Source organism: Phocoena phocoena, chromosome X (genome assembly GCF_963924675.1).
Source record: "Phocoena phocoena chromosome X, mPhoPho1.1, whole genome shotgun sequence".
Lineage (NCBI taxonomy): Eukaryota > Metazoa > Chordata > Mammalia > Artiodactyla > Phocoenidae > Phocoena > Phocoena phocoena.
In genome coordinates, this window is record NC_089240.1 from 33,744,648 (window position 1) to 33,767,727 (window position 23,080).

General features: G+C 38.8%; 1 protein-coding gene across 8 annotated transcripts in view; it reads right to left on the reverse strand.

Annotated features, from left to right (window-relative positions):
• The window catches only part of RPGR (retinitis pigmentosa GTPase regulator), a 61,117-nt gene extending 38,728 nt beyond the window's left edge, over positions 1-22,389 (reverse strand). For 3 of the 8 annotated variants that reach the window (XM_065900396.1, XM_065900393.1, XM_065900392.1), the window contains exons 1-11: positions 22,362-22,389; positions 20,464-20,589; positions 19,693-19,785; positions 18,177-18,239; positions 15,550-15,708; positions 14,442-14,591; positions 10,963-11,121; positions 8,455-8,610; positions 3,576-3,700; positions 1,570-1,755; positions 441-612 (exon numbers count right to left, since the gene is read on the reverse strand). In XM_065900396.1, coding sequence (XP_065756468.1) covers positions 441-612; positions 1,570-1,755; positions 3,576-3,700; positions 8,455-8,610; positions 10,963-11,121; positions 14,442-14,591; positions 15,550-15,708; positions 18,177-18,239; positions 19,693-19,785; positions 20,464-20,589; positions 22,362-22,389 — 1,417 coding nt within the window. Of the gene's footprint in view, positions 1-440; positions 613-1,569; positions 1,756-3,575; positions 3,701-8,454; positions 8,611-10,962; positions 11,122-12,481; positions 12,484-14,441; positions 14,592-15,549; positions 15,709-18,176; positions 18,240-19,692; positions 19,786-20,463; positions 20,590-22,361 lie in introns of all 8 variants that reach the window. The other 5 variants (XM_065900397.1, XM_065900394.1, XM_065900399.1 and 2 more) reach the window with 3 other exon arrangements.
• Between the last annotated feature and the right edge of the window lie 691 nt (positions 22,390-23,080).

A 23,080-nucleotide genomic window follows, 5' to 3' on the forward strand; every position in this document is an offset into this window, starting at 1 on the left:
AGGCTATATTGCCTAAGGGCAGAACTTCACATAGGTCTACAAGACCTGCATTCAAATCCTGTTCACTTATAAAACTGAGTGACCTGAGTCACTCAATCTCTTCAAGCCTTGCTTTTCTCATATACAAAAATGAAGAATATAACTCCCACCTATTTCATGGAGTTGCTTCTGGGTTTAAAGAAGATATTGTAAGAGAAGGTGATATGCATGTTATACACTGCTTTATAAAAATATGCTGCTGTCATTACATGGGATTTTTAAGGTCACCAAAGATGCTTTCTATTAGTAAGAGTATTCTTGGATTTGAGTTCACATGAGAGATGTCAGTCTCTAACTAGGAAGAAAGCAATTTAGTTCGAGAAAACAGCTTAAGAGGAACATGAAAACAATGGAATAAATGGTACATTTCTTCTGAGAGAAGGCAGAGCATCAACTGTTACCTGGTTCCACTGGCAGCATAGGGCCCTCTTTATCAGGCATCCTCTTCTCTAGCAGATTAGTTGTAGACATACAGAAAGGAACTGAATGAGGCGAAAAACAAACAGGTGGTACGAGAGTCCCTGCAATTGGAGGTAGTGTTCCTGTCGTTTGAATACAGTCTGGGGATTTCTCCTTTAAAACAAATAGGTTAAATAAACTGTTAGATAATGTTATATACTTAATATTGATATAAACCACCCTGAGGTTGCTAAAAATATTGAAGAGAGAGACTTCAAAGATGGCCAATGTCCTATAACATTCACTTTTTAATAATCCCCAAGGGCTCAAAAATGTTTTGTTTTGTTGCCTCTGTATCTAAGTTGCTCTAAATTGTCAATTTGGAAGTCTGTTTTTCACAAGATGGGGAAAAGTGTGTGTTTGCTCTGCCTTCCCGGAAAAAAAAAAGTTACTCATACTCAGGAGACACAAACCAACAACAACTACAAAATACTTATGGGATATTTCTCAATTTTTCCATATATACTTTTTCATAAGGGAAATGAAACTTAACTTTTTTTTTACCACTAAAGGAATACATTTTGGAACTTAAAGCAATTTTTTTAAAAAAGGAATGTCTCTAAAAATCATTTGGCATTTTATTTTTTTTAAATGTAAGTGTCATTGAATAATTTTAAAGCACAGAATGAGAATCTCTAAATTTAATTGAGAAAGAACATTCCCTCTCTCAAATAAAGCCCTTATTTCTTTGTTTTCTACCTTTCATTAGTTATAATATATATATATAACCTTTCATTGCTCATGAGGTATTAGCTTTACAAGATAAAAGCAAAGTAGAAGTCAATCCACAGATGGTTGAGAAAACAACTTAGCATTCTATCTGAGGTGATAAGATAGTGGTAAGTACCACTGTCTACAAGCAAAGGTTATCCATGATCATTTCAATTTTCTAGTTTGTATATTTACCAGTTTAATTCTGAGTTTGCTTTAAAAGTTTGTAAGCCCTCAATTCTAATCATTTTATTTAGTAAATTTACCTAAGAAGACCCTTCTTTGGTTTAAAAAGAAAAAAAATTTGTTTTCTTTACAGTGCTAGACAACGTTATTATACAGAATAGGCCACAACTGTACCCTCTCTCTTCGCCGCACACGTGCTGATAAAGATCTCTGCAGTACGTTTCCTGAAGTCAGATCACTGATGGGCAGAGATGTAGCTGAAGGTAAGCAACAATCATTTATTTCATCTAACTCAACGTCTTCTGCCACATCAAGTCGTGGAGTGGCAAAAACTAGCATGTGACATCCACCGCAAGCAACCTGCAGCATAAATTCACAGATAAATTAATTGACACTGGCTTCAAACACAAATGGGTTTGTTTTGTTTTTTAATTTATTTTTAATTTTGGCTGCGTTGGGTCTTCGTTGCTGTGTGCCGGCTTCTCTCTAGTTGTGGCGAGCGGGGGCTACTCTTCGTTGCGGTGCACAGGCTTCTCATTGCGGTGGCTTCTCTTGTTGCAGAGCACTGGCTCTAGGCGCGCGGGCTTCAGTAGTTGTGTCACGTGGGCTCTAGAGCGCAGGCTCAGTAGTCATGGCGCACGGGCTTAGCTGCTCCGTGGCATGTGGGATCTTCCCGGACCAGGGCTCGAACCCATGTCCCCTGCATTGGCAGGCTGATTCTCAACCACAGCGCAACAGAATATACAGTATAGAGAAAAAAACCTATTTGGCACATTATATTTCTCTTTACAACTTAGAAAATGCTATTTTAATCTTGGAGCAACACTAACAACTTGAAAAAATTACTCAGACAAGTTCTACTTGGAAAGAAGGGACCCAAGAATAAATCAGTCTCTTGGGATAATTATGTCTTTATACATGAAGATTTTTTTAAGTTTAATGCTTAAAAGTCCTGAGAGCAAAACGCAAGCATGCACAATGATAGAACAATGAAAAAGGAAATCAACATCTAAACGATTTTGAGAAATAACTAATTTTCAATAAAATGCTTTAAAAAACATTGTGTTTGCAATACACAGACTTCTGGTGTCTTCACAGTGTTCTACATGACATAGAAGAGCATACTCTGAACCTTTCCCCTTGTATGTTCAAAGTTAAAATTGATATGTTTTCTGTATAGCACATTTTAAAAACCATCTTCCCGGGATTCCCTGGTGGTGCAGTGGTTGAGTCTGCCTGCCGATGCAGGGGACACGGGTTCGTGCCCCGGTCTGGGAAGATCCCACATGCCGCGGAGCGCCTGGGCCTGTGAGCCATGGCCGCTGAGCCTGTGTGTCCGGAGCCTGTACTCCGCAACGGGAGAGGCCACAACAGTGAGAGGCCCGTGTACCGCAAAAAACAAAACAAAACAAAACAAAAAACCATCTTCCCCATAAGATTATAAGCTTAGTCAATGAAAATCTGGTCACTGTGTTCATCACTGCATGCTCTGTATTCCTCATCCTCAGTCCAGTATCTTGTACCAAGCAGGCATTCATTAAACAGGTGTCAAATCAAGGAATGGAAGTGTTCCAGAGTACGAGGCTCTGAGCCTTTGGAGAACAAATTCCAAGTAATATTATCATCACTGAGTAAACAAAATTTTCAAGTCTATAGTTCTTAATTGGCAAAAGTGTTAGAAACAACAGAGATACAGTGCCTGATGGAGATATCACTGAAATAACACCTTATCCAAATAACACTTAACCAATTAAATATAATTTCAAAACCCTTCGTTTATTATCAGATATTTTTCTTGTGCAGGATTTGAGAGTCCTAGTGATATCTAATCCAGCAAATATTTACAGATGACCACTATGCGTGAGGCACTCTGCTGGGAGCTACAGGAAACACAAAGCTTCCAGGCATGGCACAGTCCTGGCTCTCAAGAGACATATGAAAATGAAGTAGAAGAGTCAAGATTAGGGCAGAAAGGAAGGTGTCAGAGGAGGAACATTAGAAAAGGGACAGATTTTCAGAGTGCCATGATGTCTGACATTTGGCCTTTAGGACACAAGTATATTTACTAGATATAGCTATGATATTTCATATAAACAGAAAAGTACTTATTTTCTATGAAATACTGAAAGACTCAAATATAGGAATATGAACATGTAAACAGGGAAATGTGATGTCCTTACCAACTGTACTATAAACTTCAAAAAATTAGAACACAAAGTAGGAACGAACAGATTGGCAAAACTCTCCAGTCCAAATCCTAATTTTCCATGTCGACTGTCTCCAAAAGTATACATAAGGCCTAAATCTAAAATGAAAAAAAGAGAGAATTATAAAAGTGTTACTTTCATGGATCTATTTGTAAATAGACAAATACATTAACTTACATTGCAATTTTCCCCTCATATTCTGCATTAAATTTACTCTGCTCCACTGATATTGCCACACTCTCTATGGTTTCTGTTGTCCACACATAACATGAGGCAATAGATACCCCGAGAATAAGTCACTAAGTTCTTGGTGGCTTGTGAAGTTGAGACCCAGGTGTGTGAGGTGCTGTGTGGAGCAGCAGCAACCCAGCATAAGATCTTGTGATACACACCATCATCTCAAGAAGGAGATTTTTGTATTCTGACCTCCTACATCCCAATACAATCTATTTTCTTTTTTCCTCAGGTCATTGATTAGGTCAGGGTTTTTCAACCTCGGCACTACAGACATTTGAGGCCAGATAATTCTTGGTTGTATGGGTCTGTCCTGTGCATTATGGGATGTTTAGCAGCATCCTTGGCTTCTACCTACTAAATGCCCATAGAATACCCTGCCTCTGCAGTTGTGACAATCAAAAACATCTCCAGACATTGCCATGTGTCCCCTGTGGAGATAAAATCACCACTAGTTTCGATCAATCCAACTGTCTCTTTTACTGCTGCTTCAGGGTTGTGGAAAGCTGCTGAAGGAAATGCCATAAACCAACCAAGCTGCTGGTCCCTATATCAATACTGAGGTCCCCTATATAGCTGGGCCAAGATGATGATGAGCAATTTTGTCCCTTCTCTCCAGTTAATCCTTTTGCCCACTGCCATAGCAGGTATTCTGTACATTCACTCCTCAAGCCTTTCTTTCATACTCTCCATCTCAAGTGAGGCAAGTGCCATGGAAGCAGAAGGAAAGGAAAGGGTGCCAGTATAGGTGCAGAGGAGGGGCTCTCCCTCCAGTCTGGAGATTAGGAAAGGCTTTTAAACTGAAGCTGAAAGGATTAGGGTTTAGTTACAAGAAGAAGGGAGCAAAGAATCTTCCAGGCAGAGGCCAGCAGTACATACAAAGGCTGTGAATCAAGAGAAAACACAGCCCAGTCAAGAAGCCAAAAGGCAACCAATGTGTCTGGAGCACAAAGGTGAGAGTGGTATGAGATGAGCCTGATGAGGGAAGAAGGAATCACACGAAAGAGGATCTTATTAGCTCATATTAAGCATTTTTGAACTCTATATTAAGAACAATAATAAGCTAAATGAATGGTTTTAAGCTGGGAAATGACAAGATCATATACGGGGACTTGTACTTTAAGATGGCAAAGTAATTGTATAGTAAGAAAAGCCACGAGAACTGCCTGAAAAAATAATTAGAAATAATAACAAAATTCACTAAAGTGGAAAGTTCAAAAATTATTAAAAACAAATAGATTCCCTATAAATAAGCAATAACCAGCGTTTAGATTCTAAATTTAGATTGTTATAATTCTTACTATTAGGTATTTATTTCCTTTCTTTATATATACTCCTTATCATCTTTTTGCTTTCTTCCTCGTTTTTTTGACCCTGATATTCTTATTCAAAATGTTAAGGTTTTTTTTTTTTAAACCTGATTATCTTTAGCCAGAAAAAATAAACTCTGATCAAGCTGCCTGATCACACTTCCAACCTCAGAAAGCTTTTTAAAACACAAGCCACTGGCTGTAATGGGGAACTGGCAAGAACTTACAGAAAACTCACTACATATCTCTCATTAGTCCTGGACAAAGAAAAAATTCATAACACCTGTCCCTGGGGAGGATTCATGAGCAAAAAAGTCAAATAATGTTCAATTATTTGTGCTATAACTTCTTTCATCAGGAGGAAAGGTATTATGAAAGTTTAATCAAATAACCTAATTGTATGTTAAATGATCCATAAACAGTGTATATTTATGATCAGTGACAATTTAGAGTTGATGGAAAATGGCAGTAAAGACAGAGAAACTGAGCTTAAGACTTGCAGTAAGGCATACATATCAACAACTCTTCTGGGATTGTGAATGAACAGTAATTCTTTACATTCTATATAGTTCAATTTCATGCAACATTAATAAGGACACTGATACTTGAAAATGGGCAGATAGTTCTCTCTGCAAAGTTCTTTGGGGAAGAAGGGACAAGTACTTGGTAATACCTTGTATTTGCTGAGTGCTAGCTCCCCTAAGTATATACCATTAGATGAGGTTCATCGTAGCAGAAACTTGCAAAAGAAGGGGAAAATGCAGAAATACCAGTATCCGGATTATTTCAAAACACTATATGATTTATGACTTTTTAATGCTTTACTTTTTAGATAGAAATGATGAGCTACAAATAGAGAAATTACAGAGCCTTTTATTCCAAAGTAATTAAAATTATGGAGAATATAGATTTTTTTGTAATTCAAATGAAATATATTTCACTTAATTTTTAGTCTTCTCAAATTACATATTTTCATTTAATGTGTCAATAGTTTTAATTTATTGATATATTTGTGAAGCTTTACGCTCATTTCTTTTCTAACATCTTTATTGGAGTATAATTGCTTTACAATGGTGTGTTAGTTTCTGCTTTATAACAAAGTGAATCAGTTACACATATACATATGTTCCCATATCTCTTCCCTCTTGTGTCTCCCTCCCTCCCACCCTCCCTATCCCACCCCTCTAAGGGGTCACAAACCACCGAGCTGATCTCCCTGTGCTATGTGGCTGCTTCTCACTAGCTATCTATTTTACGTTTGGTAGTGTATATATGTCCATGCCACTCTCTCACTTTGTCACAGCTTACCCTTCCCTCTCCCCATATCCTCAAGTCCATTCTCTAGTAGGTCTGTGTCTTTATTCCCATCTTACCCCTAGGTTCTTCATGACCTTTTTTTTCCCCTTAGATTCCATATATATGTGTTAGCATACGGTATTTGTTTTTCTCTTTCTGACTTATTTCACTCTGTATGACAGACTCTAGGTCCATCCACCTCACTACAAATAACTCAATTTCGTTTCTTTTTATGGGTGAGTAATATTCCACTGTATATATGTGCCACATCTTCTTTATCCATATATCTGTTGATGGACACTCAGGTTGCTTCCATGTCCTGGCTATTGTAAATACAGCTGCAATGAACATTTTGGTACATGACTCCTTTTGAATTATGGTTTTCTCAGGGTATATGCCCAGTAGTGGGATTGCTGGGTCGTACGGTAATTCTATTAGATTTTTAAGGAAACTTCATACTGTTCTCCATAGTGGCTGCATCAATTTACATTCCCACCAACAGTGCGAGAGGGTTCCCTTTTCTCCACACCCTCTCCAGCATTTATTGTTTCTAGATTTTTTGATGATGGCCATTCTGACTGGCGTGAGACAGTATCTCACTGTAGTTTTGATTTGCATCTCTCTAATGATTAATGATGTTGAGCATTCTTTCATGTGTTTGCTGGCAATCTGGATATCTTCTTTGGAGAAATGTCTATTTAGGTCGTCTGCCGATTTTTGGATTGGGTTGTTTGTTTTTTAGTTATTGAGCTGCATGAGCTGCTTGTAAATTTTGGAGATTAATCCTTTGTCAGTTGCTTCATTTGCAAATATTTTCTCCCATTCTGAGGGTTGTCTTTTGCTCTAGTTTATGGTTTCCTTTGCTGTGCAAAAGCTTTTAAGTTTCATTAGGTCCCATTTCTTTATTTTTATTTCCATTTCTCTAGGAGGTGGGTCAAAAAGGATCTTGCTGTGATTAATGTCATAGAGTGTTCTGCCTATGTTTTCCTCTAAGAGTTTGATAGTGTCTGGCCTTACATTTAGGTCTTTAATCCATTTTGAGTTTATTTTTGTGTGTGGTGTTAGGGAGTGTTCTAATTTCATACTTTTACATGTACCTGTCCAGTTCTCCCAGCACCACTTATTGAAGAGGCTGTCTTTTCTCCACTGTATATTCTTGCCTCCTTTATCAAAGAAAAGGTGACCATATGTGCGTGGGTTTATCTCTGGGCTTTCTATACTGTCCCATTGATCTATATTTCTATTTTTGTGTCAGTACTATACTGTCTTGATGACTGTAGCTTTGTAGTATAGTCTGAAGTCCGGGAGCCTGATTCCTCCAGCTCCATATTAATTATCTATAGGTGAGTTAGTCATTTTAGGGAAGTACCTCTACTGAGTCCTACATTGGCAGCACCTAGTTTCTGAGGTTGAGAAGTAGACCCATAGCACCATCTCCCCGGATAAAGGGGAAACTACAGAGCAGAAGAGCTAGAGGACCCAGGTATTCATTTAATTAATAGTCTTTGGGGTACCTTTCTGTCTACCACTGTGGAGAAAGTATGAAAGTGTTACTCCTGAAAACGCCTCCCAGTGGCAGAAGCATCATAAGAATTTACTCAGCCTGAATGTAGCTGTCAGACTCAAGAGGGAGAATATTTTAAAATAAGTTCTTTCTTACGAGACTTTTCCCTTTGGCCTGAGCAGAGTTCAGAGCCTTCAAATTGATACAATTTCAAAAAGATTCCAGCTTTTTACTTTTTATACTTCTGCCACAGTATAATGCTATGGTCTTACCTCTGATAGCATTGACACATTTTGAGGCTCTAAACCTTTGGATCATTTACACAGATTTTAAATTAAACTAAAATATGAAAAAGGAGTTTACACGTTGGCATATTAAACAAAGAATTCCATTTTCTCAGTTATTATTTCCTTTGCGCAAGTTAGATACATTCATTCCATATAGTGTTTATTTTGTAATAAAATATACCCAGTTCCATAAGTATATTAACAGAAATTCTGATCTGTACCTGTTATCAAAGCTGTGTGGTTTTCTCCACAGCAAACATAACTTATTTTCTGATCCTTAATATTCTCAACGGCTTTGGGTTCTGAAGTTTCAAAAATAAAAGTGCCAAGACCCAGTTGACCAAACTGTCCCAGCCCAAAGGTGTACACGGCCTTCTCTGAAAGGGGAGGGGCAAACACAAGAAAAGGATTTCAGAGGTACAGGCACTGTCACCATTATATCTAGAAAAACAGTGCTATTCCACCTTTTATAATGAGGGTTAAGGGCCTCTCAAAGAAATACTCATATAAGAATACCTAATACTTACATATACATTCCTCAGTGATAAAGGAAGAGAAAAATGACAAGGTACACAATTGTAACAATAATGGCATGGGCCTGATTTTATCTTTTACATATAACCATAGAAGGAATTGCTAAAGACACAAAAGTCGGTGAACTACTACCTAAAAAGTCCCTATAATTACCACTCAGTTTGTTAAAAAGCATCAGTTGTCATTAAGCTAATTCCTTTCACTGCCCTAACTAAACGACTAGTGTTTCCCACAGAAAACGTCCTTACTTATTAACAGTAATTTAATGGAATAACCTATTTTAGAAAACAATTTCAGAGGAGAATTAGCATGAGAATGAAAACTTACATCAGACATGCTAGATTTATTCACAGGTAAAGCTCATTTACTAGGAAATGCAATAATAATCAAAGGAGGGGAAAAGCCTTTCCTCTATATTAAAATTTTTAATTTTATTGAAGTATAGTTGATTGACAATGTTGTGTTATTTTCCTCTGTATAGCAAAGTGACTCAGTTATACATATATATAGTCTTTTTCATATTCTTTTCCATTATGGTTTGTCACAGGATACTGAATATAGTTCCCTGTGCTATACAGTAGGACCTTGTTGTTTATCCATACTATATTATATTAATATTTTGGAAGTGATTCCAAAGGAACTCCAATAACAGTAAATATTAGCTCACATAGTCTTGAGAAACAGAAAAGCACAAAAATAGGATAAACGAGTGGTGATGAAAGCGTCCTTTAGACACACGACTCTCCCTGGCCCCTGCCTTAGCATATAACATAACACATGAAGAATAAGTTGCATTTCTGCCTATAGAATAAATTTTCAGATAATTTATAAAGATTAATTTTGAAGTTTAATTCCTAACATGTCTTTTAGAAATTATATGAAAATTCACTTTATCAGAAGAAGTTTTGAAAAAAACTTAAACCTCAAAATTATTTCCAAATTTAGAGTTGAGGCCTGGAAAAAAATTATTTCTCACTTTGAAAAGACTCCATCTGGAAATTGTAATTCTGGGAAACCATAGCTTTATACACATGACTGGGACTAGAATAGGAAGTCAAGGAAAAGCGATGTAAGAGAGGAAAATCTAAAGATAAGATATTGCTTAATCACCTTGCAACATTTAAGCATTATCATCTGAGAACTGGGTATTACTTAAAATTTGTCTAGAACACTTCTAGCTTCGGGTTACTGAAGATTAAGTGGTGACTTCAGAAACTGTTTATTTCTTTTTGACCAAAATATATCATAACCATTCACTACCTAACTGCATGACCTCTATACTACTCATCTAAAATAAATCTAATGCTGAACAAATTTGGGAGCATCAATTTAGTAAGCATATTAACAAATAGTAAGTCTATTTTAATTATCCTGACTAGAATCCTGAGAAGTCACATGTCATACCAAATACAAAGTTCAGAAGCCAAAAGTGACATTACTATTAAAGTTCTAACTTTTTTTATTATCTGTAATTTAAAATCTTAACACTTCAATGAATTACTATAACAGAACATAAAAATCACAAAGAAATCACCAAGTTAGACATTGTGAATATCAAAAAGAATTATCAATGACAAGTAGAAAACAGTATTAGCAGGGAGCTTCTCCAAAATAAGGTATTTCAGAAAAAATAATGTCAATTTTAAATAAATATGGAATACATATATATGAGGAAAACAATTTGTTCTTGAAAATGAGCTAAAAAACGTTATTTGCTGCCATTAAACGTGTTAAGATCATGAAAATGTCAATTATGCTAGCAAAAATAATTCAACAAGATTCATTTTTTTCTACTTAAAAATTTCTTCCACAGGCCAGAAATGTTTATTAACTATAGGAACAAAAGGTGGGGTTCTTAATGGAAAAAGATGCAAAGCCAACTTACATGAAGTATCTAAAACAGTCCAATTCATCGAAGCAGAGACTTGAATGGTGGTTGCCAGGGGCTGGGGTAGGGGGAGAGGGGAGCTGCTAATGAATGGGTATAAGGTTTCAGCTATGCAAAGGTAAAAGTTCTAGAGACCTGCCATACAACATTGTGCCTATAGATAACAATACTGTATTGTAAACTTAAAAATCTGTTAAGAGGACGGATCAGATGTTAAGTGTTCCTACCACAATAAAAATAAATGAATGTAAAAAAAGCTTTTTTCATTAGCTACCAAAGAAAGCAGGGAACGGAGCCGCACACTTACCTGTGAGCGCAACTGTGTGCCCTCCACCACAAGCTACTTGGATCACCTTCTGAGGAATTCCAGGCACCAGCTGGGGCACTTTGTGATTGATCAGCAGCTTTTCGGGAAGACCTAACTTCCCATACTCAGGTTCTCCAAAGGTGTACAGTTCTCCCTCCGCTATTGAAGGAAAAGGACAGTGATCGATGATGACATAGACATGAACAAATACCGGTCTTTTTGGTACATGTTCCCACGTTTGATAAAAAAAATGTAGAAAATCTCAACTTAATAAATTTGACCTTTCTTGAGATATTTTTACTGAATGGTAAGGAAATAAAGGTAGATTTTCCCTTCCCCTTGATTATTCTAATCCAAAATCTTCCTGAAGAATTCACGACCAGCACTACTAGTAACAACTAGAAAATTATTTTACCTGTTTCACAATACGTAGAAAAGATGATCTTACTTCTACCTACTTTCAATAAAGCAAAATGACTTGACATTAAACCCCCATAAGGACATGGATTTTGTCTTGCTCACTATGGTACTGCAAGAACTTAGCAGTGTGTCTAGTACATTAAACATTTAATGAATACTTGGTGAATAAATAATTGCTTTTAATGAAACTTATTGTAGAAAACCCATTTATGTGTGAAGTAAATATGGTGAGACTAAAGATAGCAGATTTTACTCAGTTAGATGGCACTTTTTCCAGAAAGATTCTCTTATTAAGGAACTCATGACATTTAATCACTGCCTTGTCCATACCAATACTATTTATTTTCTTCTGTTATCACACGTCCCACGCTATACTATGAGCTTCTTGAAAGCAGGAACTTTTTTTATTCATTTCTATGAACTGAACTGAGTTCTATAAAACAGGAATTTAAAAACTGTTGTAAATACATAATCTAATCCAAAGATTATGACACAGAACGCATCACCACTGATATGAGGAAAGAGGTAACACAGCACCTCTTGTATTATTTGCATGTCTCCAAGAGAAGCACGACTGACTGACTGTTGACCAGCCCCTGGGAATGTGGCCCTTGGGAGTGTTCTTTATGTTAGTGATTGATGTTTTTGTTATGTACACCTGGAGAAATGAATTATGCCAGTTTAGCAAGAAGCTAAGAGAGGCTTGCTTTGCACAAACTTCAACACTGATGATGTGCACCTGGTTTCACTGTTGAGGGACCCGAGTTGCAGTTGCCATGACTAGTTGCTAGCAGGATGTGCCTACAAGACACCAGCCACCCACACAAAAGCCTCAGAACCTTAGAATAGAGTAGGCTTCCCTGAGCAGAGACATTACACACACATCCCTGTAGTTCACTGCAAAGAGAAAACATGTCCTGTGCGGCCTTGGAATAGGAAGGACGAGGAAGCGCATAGTGGACCTCTCTGGAGGATACAGATCTTTCCTGCTGCTTTTGCTCGGTATCCTTTGCTGTAATAAATCTAAGCCACGAGTATAACCAGCTACTGAAGCTTGAGAGCCCTTCTAGCAAATCAGAACTTAGGGAAGTTGTATGACATCTAACGCACATGGTATGTGCCACTTAAAACTTGGTCAAATACTGCAAACACAGCTATACTCATTTTTTAGATTGATCTGTACAAAAACTGAAGCTTTCTGAACCACAGTTTTCTCTGAAGTATTCAGCAAACACTGGCACAGAAGTGCTCAGTAAGTCAGCACGCTCCCCCTTTTCCCATGCTTCTTGCCTCTCATATGAAAGGAGTTACTGAGTCCAGATAAGTCTCTTTCTACTACTGTCTATAAATTCCTGCTGCTCCTCACACCTTAAATGGGTGAATTGTATGGTAGGTGACCTATACAACAATAAAGCTGTTTTTTAAAAAAGGCATAAAAACAGAAAACAAAACAAAAAAGTTCAATGTAATGCCTATTGGTTAAAACAAATAATTCCACTTGTTTCCCTACTGGCTAAAGCAGTAGTAAAAAAAAATTGATTCTGGGAGTTTTATTAAGGCCCAAATATAAGACAATGCTTTTGATTATTTGTTCTTGCACGGGTATTTTTTTCCCTGTTTTTTGTTTCATAAACAAAGTGAGTACAGACTATACCAACCCCAGGAGTTGCAAATAAGTTGGTATGTGGTATTGTCCCAAGGAACACAGTCAATTTATCATTCATTCACTCACCTCCTCATTCAACAATATTTATTGATTGAATAAATATTGTTTCTTCAAGACACAAGCTGACCCAGTAGTGAACAAACCCAGCCAAGTCAGAGTTTGCCTTTTCTTGGTACCAAGTTGCTACCAATTCATTGGTAAACCTGGGGGGCACTGGGATAGGTCAATAAGCACTTTCTAAACCTGAATCTGAGGTGCACAGAATAGGAAGTAAATGTATAAAACAAATATTTACAGAGATATCTAAGAGGGTCCATAGAACTATTTCTGCTGGGTGTTTTTACTGTTAGAAAAACCATAAATAAGATGGAAAACCATGATCATACTTCTGGTATTACTACCAGTGTAGATGCAGGCTATAATAGTTAGAGTCCAACATTTAAAATATTTTAACTAAGATAGAGAAGGTTGCCAGTGAGCCCAGGAAAAGGAGAAACGGGGGATCCTGAGAAAAGTCCCAACAAAGGAAAGCATATCCCATACTGAACTCCCTTCCTTTTTCATCTAATCTTCATCCCTATTCCTACAATGAAAATCTATGACTCATGTACTGAAACAATAAGAACGAATTATCAGGACAAGAATAGAGTAGGTCAAAGTACAGAGCCAAGTGGATCCAGAGAAAAGAGGCTCACAGGTCCTGTTTTTAATGCCAAAGAGTCTAAGAAGTTTGAGAGCCAAAATTTAGAAGGGTTTCTTATGCATAAATTTTGTTTTCCTAAGAGACCTAACATTCATTAAAAAAAAGTTAAGGGACTTCCCTGGTTGCACAGTGGTTAAGAATCCGCCTGCCAGTGCAGGGGACACGGGTTCGAGCTCTGGTCTGGGAAGATCCCACATACCGTGGAGCAACTAAGCCCGTGCACCACAACTACTGAGCCTGCGCTCTTGAGCCCATGAGCCACAACTACTGAGCGCATGTGCCGCAGCTACCAAAGCCCGCGTCCCTAGAGCCCGTGCTCCGCAACAAGAGAAGCCACTGCAATGAGAAGCCTGCACACCACATCAAAGAGTAGCCCCTGCTCACCACAACTAAAGAAAGCCCGTGTGCATCAACGAAGACCCAACACAGACAAAAATAGAAAATTAATTAAAGAAATAAATAAAATAGTACGAACGATATTAAAAAAAAGTTAACACGTCAGATAGTTTGAAATTATACCCATTACTGGAATGAAGAAATACTGTGACCTAAAACAGACCAAAATTATTTCATTACATGTAGTACCATGACAATATTTCTACAGAAATGTAGAATGTTATGACATTTTATTATTTAGTAATAACTTAGAAATGGGAGATAACATGAGAAATCCAAACTGTTCCGTCTTACTTGTTACAAAAGCTGAATGGTAATATCCACAAGAGATCCAGGAGATAGGTTTTCCAATGGTCACTTGATGAGGGACACATATACTAGTTATATTTTGTAAACCAATTTGCCCCTCAGAATTGTCACCCCACATGAAAAGCTCTCCATCCTCTATAAAGAAAACACAAAGAGGAAAAAAGGTTTTAAGAGGTAGCAGGGATGGCAAGTTATTATACTTCCAACAGAGCATTTATTTTTTAATTTAAAAAAATTATGTATCTTGAAAGAAAAGTACTACTAAGATATTTATACCAGGTAGCTACTTATTACAATTTCTTTAAAAAAAATTTTTTTTTTTGGCTGCGTTTGGTCTTCATTGCTGCGCGCAGGCTTTCTCTAACACTGCACGTTACACAGCTCTCCGGACTGGAATGAAGCAGCACACCAGCAGCTTCTTCAGTGAGACACGTTTATCTCGGCTCCAAATTCTAAAGAAATTTCTCATATGGGCTTTTGATAGGGAGGGCAGAGAGATGCAATGACCATTACAAACTATTTTTTTTTTTTTTTTTTTTTTTTTGCGGTATGCAGGCCTCTCACTGTTGTGGCCTCTCCTGTTGCAGAGCACAGGCTCCGGACGCGCAGGCTCAGCGGCCATGGCTCACGGGCCCAGCCACTCCGCGGCACGTGGGATCTTCCCGGACCAGGGCACAAACCCATGTGCCCTGCATCGGCAGGCGGACTCTCAACCACTACGCCACCAGGGAAGCCCTACAAACTGTATTTTAATAACATATATCCAACAGATTTCTAGGATGTTTCTGACAGCAACTTCATTAAAGCTGAAATATAACTTTCAGAACACACAATGAAGATAATGTTTAAGAATATCTAAAGGAACAGATGGATAGCACAGCTTCGAATTTATTTAACAATTACCTTCTAAACGTCTGTAAGCATAAAGTTGTAGTATATGTCATGATTTTAAGTTCTATTTTAAATGTCTTCTGAAAACACATGGTCAATGAAAGAAAACTAAACAGCATTGCTGTTTTCAGTTTACTGACTTGGTATATTCTGGTCTAAAAAAAAGGGATGTGTCCCAGTTTGAAGTGGAAAAAAGTCTTACCAGTCAGCGCAGCTGAAGTGTTAGACCCAGCAGAGAGTTGTTTAATCTTATGCTGGGATGTAAAAAAACTAATTAGATGAAAAGTGTTTCTCTCTTCAGTATCACCAAGTCCCAGCTGTCCTTCAGTATTTCCTCCAGCGGCGTATACTTTGCCTCCTTCTGCACACAGAAAAGAAAACATCAGTATACCATAGTCACCATCTTTATGAGGCAGACCAGTGTATATCAGACAGTTCCTCTATTACCAGTGAAGAAAGCTGAAAGTTGGCGTTATCCTACAATTTGGTGAACAACTTCATTTAGGCGTCAAAAATACAGCAAAACAAGCAAGGCTCCACATTTTTGTGAGATTTTATAAATCATTCTAGAGTTTAAGTAGCAATTGAAATGCACAGAATGTGTGGAATGCATTTTCTTGCTAATGCAGAACTATTAACTCAGAGTGAAAAAGAGGAAAGTAATTTCCAAATTAGATTATAATCCAAATCAAACTATTTTAAAAGAGATGTGGTTCATTAATTTTACCTTCCATACCCATTAAAGCTAAGACATAATAGATAACAAATAAGTAAAATGAGGCGAATACAAGAAGAATATAATTAGAAACATGAAAATTCTATGTTGTGTAATTATTTTAATTTTCTAGCTAAATAGAAAGCCAGTATAGCATTGTGTCTAGGAGAGAGGACACCAGAATCAGACTTCCTGGGTGCAAATTCTGGCTTGCCACTTATCAGTTGTGTAACCTTGGGCAAGCTATCCTTAACCTCTCAGTGTCTCATTTTCCTCATCTGTAAAATGGGATAATAATAGTGCCTACTCCATAGAGGTGTTATGAAGATTAAATGAGTTAACATTTATAAAATTCTTAGAATGGCACTTGGCACATGGTAAGAACTATATAAATGTTAACAATTTTCTTAATCACATTAAGAAATATATCATTCCTAGATAATAAACATTGCCAGTAAGCTCTAAAGTAATGACACATAAAGATATACTTATTGGGACTTCCCTGGTGGTGCAGTGGTTAAGAATCTGCCTGCCAATGCAGGGGACATGGGTTCGAGCCCTGGTCCAGGAAGATCCCACATGCTGTGGAGCAACTAAGCCTGTGTGTCACAACACTGAGCCCGCGAGCCACAACTGCTGAGCCCGAGAGCCACAATTACTGAGGCTGTGTGCCACAACTACTGAAGCCCACATGCCTAGAGCCCATGCTCCGCAACAAGAGAAGCCACCGCAATGAGAAGCCCGCGCACCGCAACAAAGAGTAGCCCCCGCTTGCCGCAACTAGAGAAAGCCCACGCGCATCAACAAAGACCCAACCAGCCAAAAATAAATAAATAAATTTATTTTTAAAAAGATATACTTATTAAAATTAGTTATATCTGTCATAAACATGCACATGGAATTAAAGCCTCACTAAATTACAGGGGAAACTTAGGACAAAATCATTCTGAATCAGTAAAAATTTTAAACTAGATATTATTTTAGAAAAAATGAAACCTAATTGAGGAAATAAGACTAGGTTTCAAATGGAAGATACTACAAGGTCACATGGAATTGAACCACACAATTTAACACATATGGAACAAACCAGAGTTGGTAGTATGCTGAAGCAGTTCAGAGAATGACATAAGGAAAAAGCTGAATAGTCACAAAAAGCTCCATGGATGAAGTAAGACTTATAGTGGATCTGAAGAGACAAGAATCTGAGTCCATGGATGAAGTAAGACTTATACTGGATCTTAAGAGACAAGAATCTAAGTAAGAGAAAGAGAAAAGACATTTCAGCAAAGGAAAAGTATGAGTGAGGGCAGAGAGGTGAGGCAGGGGCCGAAGCAGTGAGAACAGCCTGAAGACAGAAGAAGCTGTGTTTGTGGGAAAGGAAGTAGTAAAGACTGCTCAGTGGTCAGGGCCTGGATGTCTAATTGTTCCAGCAGGATTGCTGAAGACTACCTTTTCTCCACTGAACTGCCCTGGCACCTTTGTCAAATATTACTTGGGCATAAACATGTGGGTCTATTTCTGGATTCTATTCTGTTCCATTCATCTCTGTCTGTCTTTTCACTGCTAGCACACTGTCTTGATCACTGTAGCTTTACAGTAGGTCTTGAAATCAGGTAGTGCTAGTCCTCCAATTTTGGTCTTTTCAAAATTCTTTTGGCTATTCTAGGTCCTTTGCTTTTCCATATAAACTTTAGAACCACCTTGTGAATTTCTACACACACACACACAGACACACACACACACCCTGTTTGGATTTTGATTGGAATTGTGCTAACTCATATCAATAGTCTTTTGGGGAGGGCTTCCACTCACCCTCAGAAAAGAAGAGGGAAGAGCAAGATCAGGAGCAAGCGGCCCCTGAGGTGTGCACACAGGTAAGGAGATGCTGTCCCTTGACATAATCCAAGAAAAGAAGCTTTTTCTTCAGTCACTTAACATTTATCTGCATATTTTCATAGGCAAACAAGTGTACTAACCATTTACATTTTTTAAAAATCCTAATCTTACTGTTGCCAAGTTACCATTTCTATTAATTTTACAAAGTCACAAATGTTACAGGAGTGAGACCTCAGTCCTCAAATTGGGCAGGAAGTCATACAGATTGAATACTATACCTGTTGAAACTAGGGTGTGGTTCCTTCCACAGGCAGCAAATTTCATTTTTTCCAGTTTTAAAGCTAAAAATATAAAAATATGACAAGATATTTTATGATTATGGAAATGACAAATAATCCAGGTCAAATGATAACCAAGTGGTAGCACAGATTTAAACCCAGGCTTGTCTGACTCCAAAGTCAATGTTCATAACTAATAAATCAAAAGCTTTTGTAAGGACTTGTGCATCATAGTAACCAATGGTGCTTTGAAAAAAAATACAAATAGCTCAGCCCCACCCCTGGAGAATCTGAGTCAGTAGGCTTGAGGTAAAGCCTAGGCACCTATATATTATTTAAAACTCCACAAGTAATTAACATGTGCTGAGATCCACTGCATTGTTTTGTTGCCTCTTCACCAACCTGATCTATTCCCTAATCTGCCATCACCATCATCAAGCTTACTTTCTACCTGCCGCAACAAAACACTAAGTCCAATATTCATAGGCATACACCTATGTTAAAGTTCTTCATTCATTCATTTACATATTAAAAACTTTTACAGAACATCTCCTAAGCTCTTAGCATAGGGGCTACAAAGATCACTAAGACAGAGTCCCTGGTCTCAAGGATCTCATAGTCTAGACAATTCTGTTAGCTTGGTTAGATATTTGAGAGTAAGGATCATAGGCACTGTAAATAAACCCAAGGGTTTAGTAGACTGTGCTCAGTAAATACTTTTTGACCGAGTGGAATACTTCAACAGTTCCACGGCAATATCTATAAATAGCATGCATATGATAAATTACACTGAAATTTTGAGCTGAAATTAAAAATTTGGCTACAAAGATAAAGAATCCTGCTCTTGTCATATCCCAAGGAATCTCCATCACCATTCAAGTATAGCTGATGTTCACAGGTTATAACCAAACAGAAGCTTTTGCACATAATGGCGAGAAAGCTTTGTAAAGATGTAATATGTCTCATATTTTCTGGGACAATCCTGATTTGAAATATTTTGTCCTGTTGTTCTTGTAAGAACACTAGTACTAATCAACTCCTAGTTCTAATATTTTCTTCAGCACAGCTGCTAACTATACACAGCGGGGTAAAGTGTGTTTTATAAAACCAACAGAACCATAATGTCCACAACTCGAACAAATGAGACAGAGCTCGAAATCCTAACATATCATATTGTTTGTTCTCTGTATATACAGTAACAGTAATATTTAAGTTGGTTTACAAACAGGCCAAAAGAAAAAAAAAAGGATGTTCAAGTGCAATACTGTAGAATCATTACTTCCTTTGTGGTCTCTGGGTTTAAAATCAATATGATTTTTAGACCCTAACATATAAAACTAGTTCTGAATATCACATGAAAAATAAAGTTAAATGCCAATAATATTCAAGTAAATCTCAGAAAATAAAGAAATAAAGACTTTATTATTTATAATATATTAAAGAATTATACAATCAATATAAAAGTACTTTATACACTTTAAGTATTTAAAGTGATAAAGAAGAAAAGACCCCAAACCTTTGACACACGTTGGCTTGTTAACAGTCGATTTTGATCCTAATCCTAACTGACCCCAGTTGTTACTGCCAAACATGAAAAGCTTATTATTTCCTGGTGGGAAGGAAAAAGAAATAATAAATCGAAGCGGTTGCAACATAATGTGAGAAGTCATCACAAAGCAATAAAAATGCTGTACTTAAACACTGTCATTGCTTTTCTGTGTTGAAACAGGCTCCCTTGCCCATCTACCTATAGCCATATTCTGTTAGGTGTAAAGAGTTTCTAAGGGCTTCCCTGGTGGCCCAGTGGTTGGCAGTCCGCCTGCGAATGCAGGGGACACGGGTTCGTGCCCTGGTCCAGGAAGATCCCACATGCCGCGGAGCGGCTGGGCCTGTGAGCCATGGCCTCTGAGCCTGCGTGTCCGGAGCCTGTGCTCCGCAACGGGAGAGGCCACAACAGTGAGAGGCCCGCATACTACAAAAAAAAAAAAAGTTTCTAAGATTATACAGTAATAATTTTTTGATTATATTGAAAAATTCAAATAGATTTATTCTAAGAAAGTAATATGTATAGAAAATCACACTTAAATATACTAAGGGAACTTAGAAGTCACTCTTGATAAATCAATTTGTCAAGAATTATCTGGCAAAAAAAAAAAAAAGAATTATCTGGCAAAGTAAAAAAACCCTCCACTTTCTGTATATCTTCAACATGTTTCAAACACAGCACATCTATAATACTTAGGATTCCCTAAGTATTACTATCTTCATTTAAGATTTTAACACTAACCTGTAATAATAGCAGTATGTTCATCTCCACATGAAAGATATATAGGCATATCGTTTTTAAACCAGAATTTGCTGGGATTATTTTCAGCAAATTTAGTTTTCCCAAACGTAAACACAGCACCCGAATCTGCAAATATATGAGAGTTTGGATTTCACAACTTTTATTATGTTGCCTGTTAACTAAAATATTCTTCCAGTAATTTATCTATACAGATCCCTTGTCTCCCAACAGCTTGGCTTCTGCTCCAGCACTGTCTATGCCCTCCTTCTTTCATCTTAACTCAGTTTTATTCCTCAGACTTCATTCTAGTTTTATTTATGAAATCTAATAAATTAATTATGTATTATTCATTTACTGGTGTAAAGTAAGAAATATACTGTCATAATGACTAAGAGTCTTGCTGTCACGAGGTGGACCATCTACTCCCTGGAATGAGCTGATACACTCAATGCCCCACTCACGCTGGTAAACACCTCATGGTCTAGCCCTTGACCGAGGGCTTTTCTCCACACACAGAAACAGGACAGTACTGAGTTGCATCATTAACATCGTGAGGATGCAGGATGCTGAGATTTTTGCATTCTTAAATTCAGTCATTAAATGCTACCTGATGGGAGGAGTATTCACAAACTATTTTAGTCCAGTACCATTTTGGAGAGAGACCAAAAACTCCTACCAGATCCCAGTAACTATGTAAACACACACACACACACACACACACACACACACACACACACACCCCTCCAAATAGGAGGCCAGACCCAGCTTTTGAGGAAATCTCAAGGAGGATGATCACACATAAAGAAACTAAATGGGTACTAGAAAGAAAAATATAGCAAACACAATTATTAATAATAAATATTAATGCTCAAGAGACTAGCCACTGTGGAAAACCTTCTGAGAACAATTGTGAGGTGTGTCAGTTCAAACTGATAACTGACATTTAGGAGGCCAGGTTCTCGAACAGGCTCTGAGTTTTTATAGAATGAATAATTTTAACTGTTTTGTCCTGCTCTGGGTTCCCAGGAAGCCTTCCCCGTTACCTTCACCCCAAGCCAGGGTTTGGTGGCTCTGCTCTGGCCCCCTGGCAACTACTGTCAAACGATACCGTCATTTTGTTTAGTTTCTTGAATCTCTCACTAAGCTGTGAATTTGAGGCAGGAATTTAACCATGTTTGAGCCCAAGAGCATGGCAGAAACGCAATACACATTCCAGTGAATACATGATTCTGCTCTAATCCAGTGTTTTCTCAAACTGTTGGTCGTGACCCATTGGTAGGTCAGAAAATCAACTTAGTGGGTCACAGTGACCATTTTTAAGAGAATGTATTATAGAAAAGATCTGAGCGCATCTACAGCAAGTACTGTTTCGTGAAACTTCTATTTCTGTTACACAATACGTATGCGGTACCGGGCCACAATGCCAAAGGTTATTTCTGGAGCTCAGAGGAAAAGTCTTAAAAAACCACTCGCTAACGGCTCCCTCCTTTCTCCAAGTCGTTTTCTCTATCCTCTTTTACCCCACTCCCCCGGTCACTCACTCTTTACTGCGTTCAATACACAACCGGGTTCTGAGGACCTCGAAGGAAGTACTCTGGGAAGCTCATAGGGAGGTAAAAACTTCCCCCGCCTTCGAGAAACTCATCGCAAACTTATTTTAAAAGAATTAGAAGACGAAAGACCAGCACTCCCTTCCCCGTAGTCCGCCCTTCCGTCCCTCCCCGTCTTTCCTCTCCCCTCAGTCGCCCACGGGGGCGCGTCCAGAGCTCCGACCAAAGTCAGGCCGCCGCGGCCCGGGCCTGTCCCCCGACGGGGCCGGCCCGGAGGCGGGGCCTGGCCGCCCGCCCGCCCGCCGGCGTTCCCTCCCGGCCGCCGCCTCCGCCGCGGGTGTCACTCACCGGGCACCACCTCCTCGGGTTCCCCCATGCCGAAAGACGCTAAGGGGAGCCTGCGCCTGGGCCGGGAAGGGGTTGAGGGAGATTCGGTGGGGCCTAAGGCAGCGCCTCAGCCCTGAAGCGGACCCTGGAATCCCCCTGGACCCCCAGAGCGACCCTCTGAGCATCGGCGACTCCCGCGTTCCCGGAAGTCAACAGACAGCCGCTAGGGGCAACGGAGGCGGAGCGTTCCACAGCGAGGCGGAGCGGGCGCCTGCGGGAGGGGAGCGGGGGGCGGGGGGCGGCCGGCCGGCGCAGCGCAGGCGCAGGCGCAGACGCAGACGCAGACGCAGACGCAGACGCGCGGTAGAGGCCGCGCGCCCTCTGGTGGCCCGGAGAGGAGGGGCAGTCACGCCGCGCGGTAATGTCCCCGGAGTGTACGCGTTTACGTCGGTGGAGCCCCAGGCCCCCCAGGTCCCGCGTCCGGATAGTGACGAACGTGACAAATATGACATCCCCTCTCACTCAAGCTACGTGACACAGGCAAACGTCAACACACAACTGTGTTAATACTGCTAACAGTGACCGTGTATAACTAAATGAGATAGGCACTCTGCTAAACATCCTAAGTCCTATTTGTATCCCCATCATCCAACCCAAAACCTGGCGTATACTAGATGCCCATTAAATACGTATTAGATGAATGAGTCCTGCTACAGCCCTGCAAGGGGGTTAATGTTACT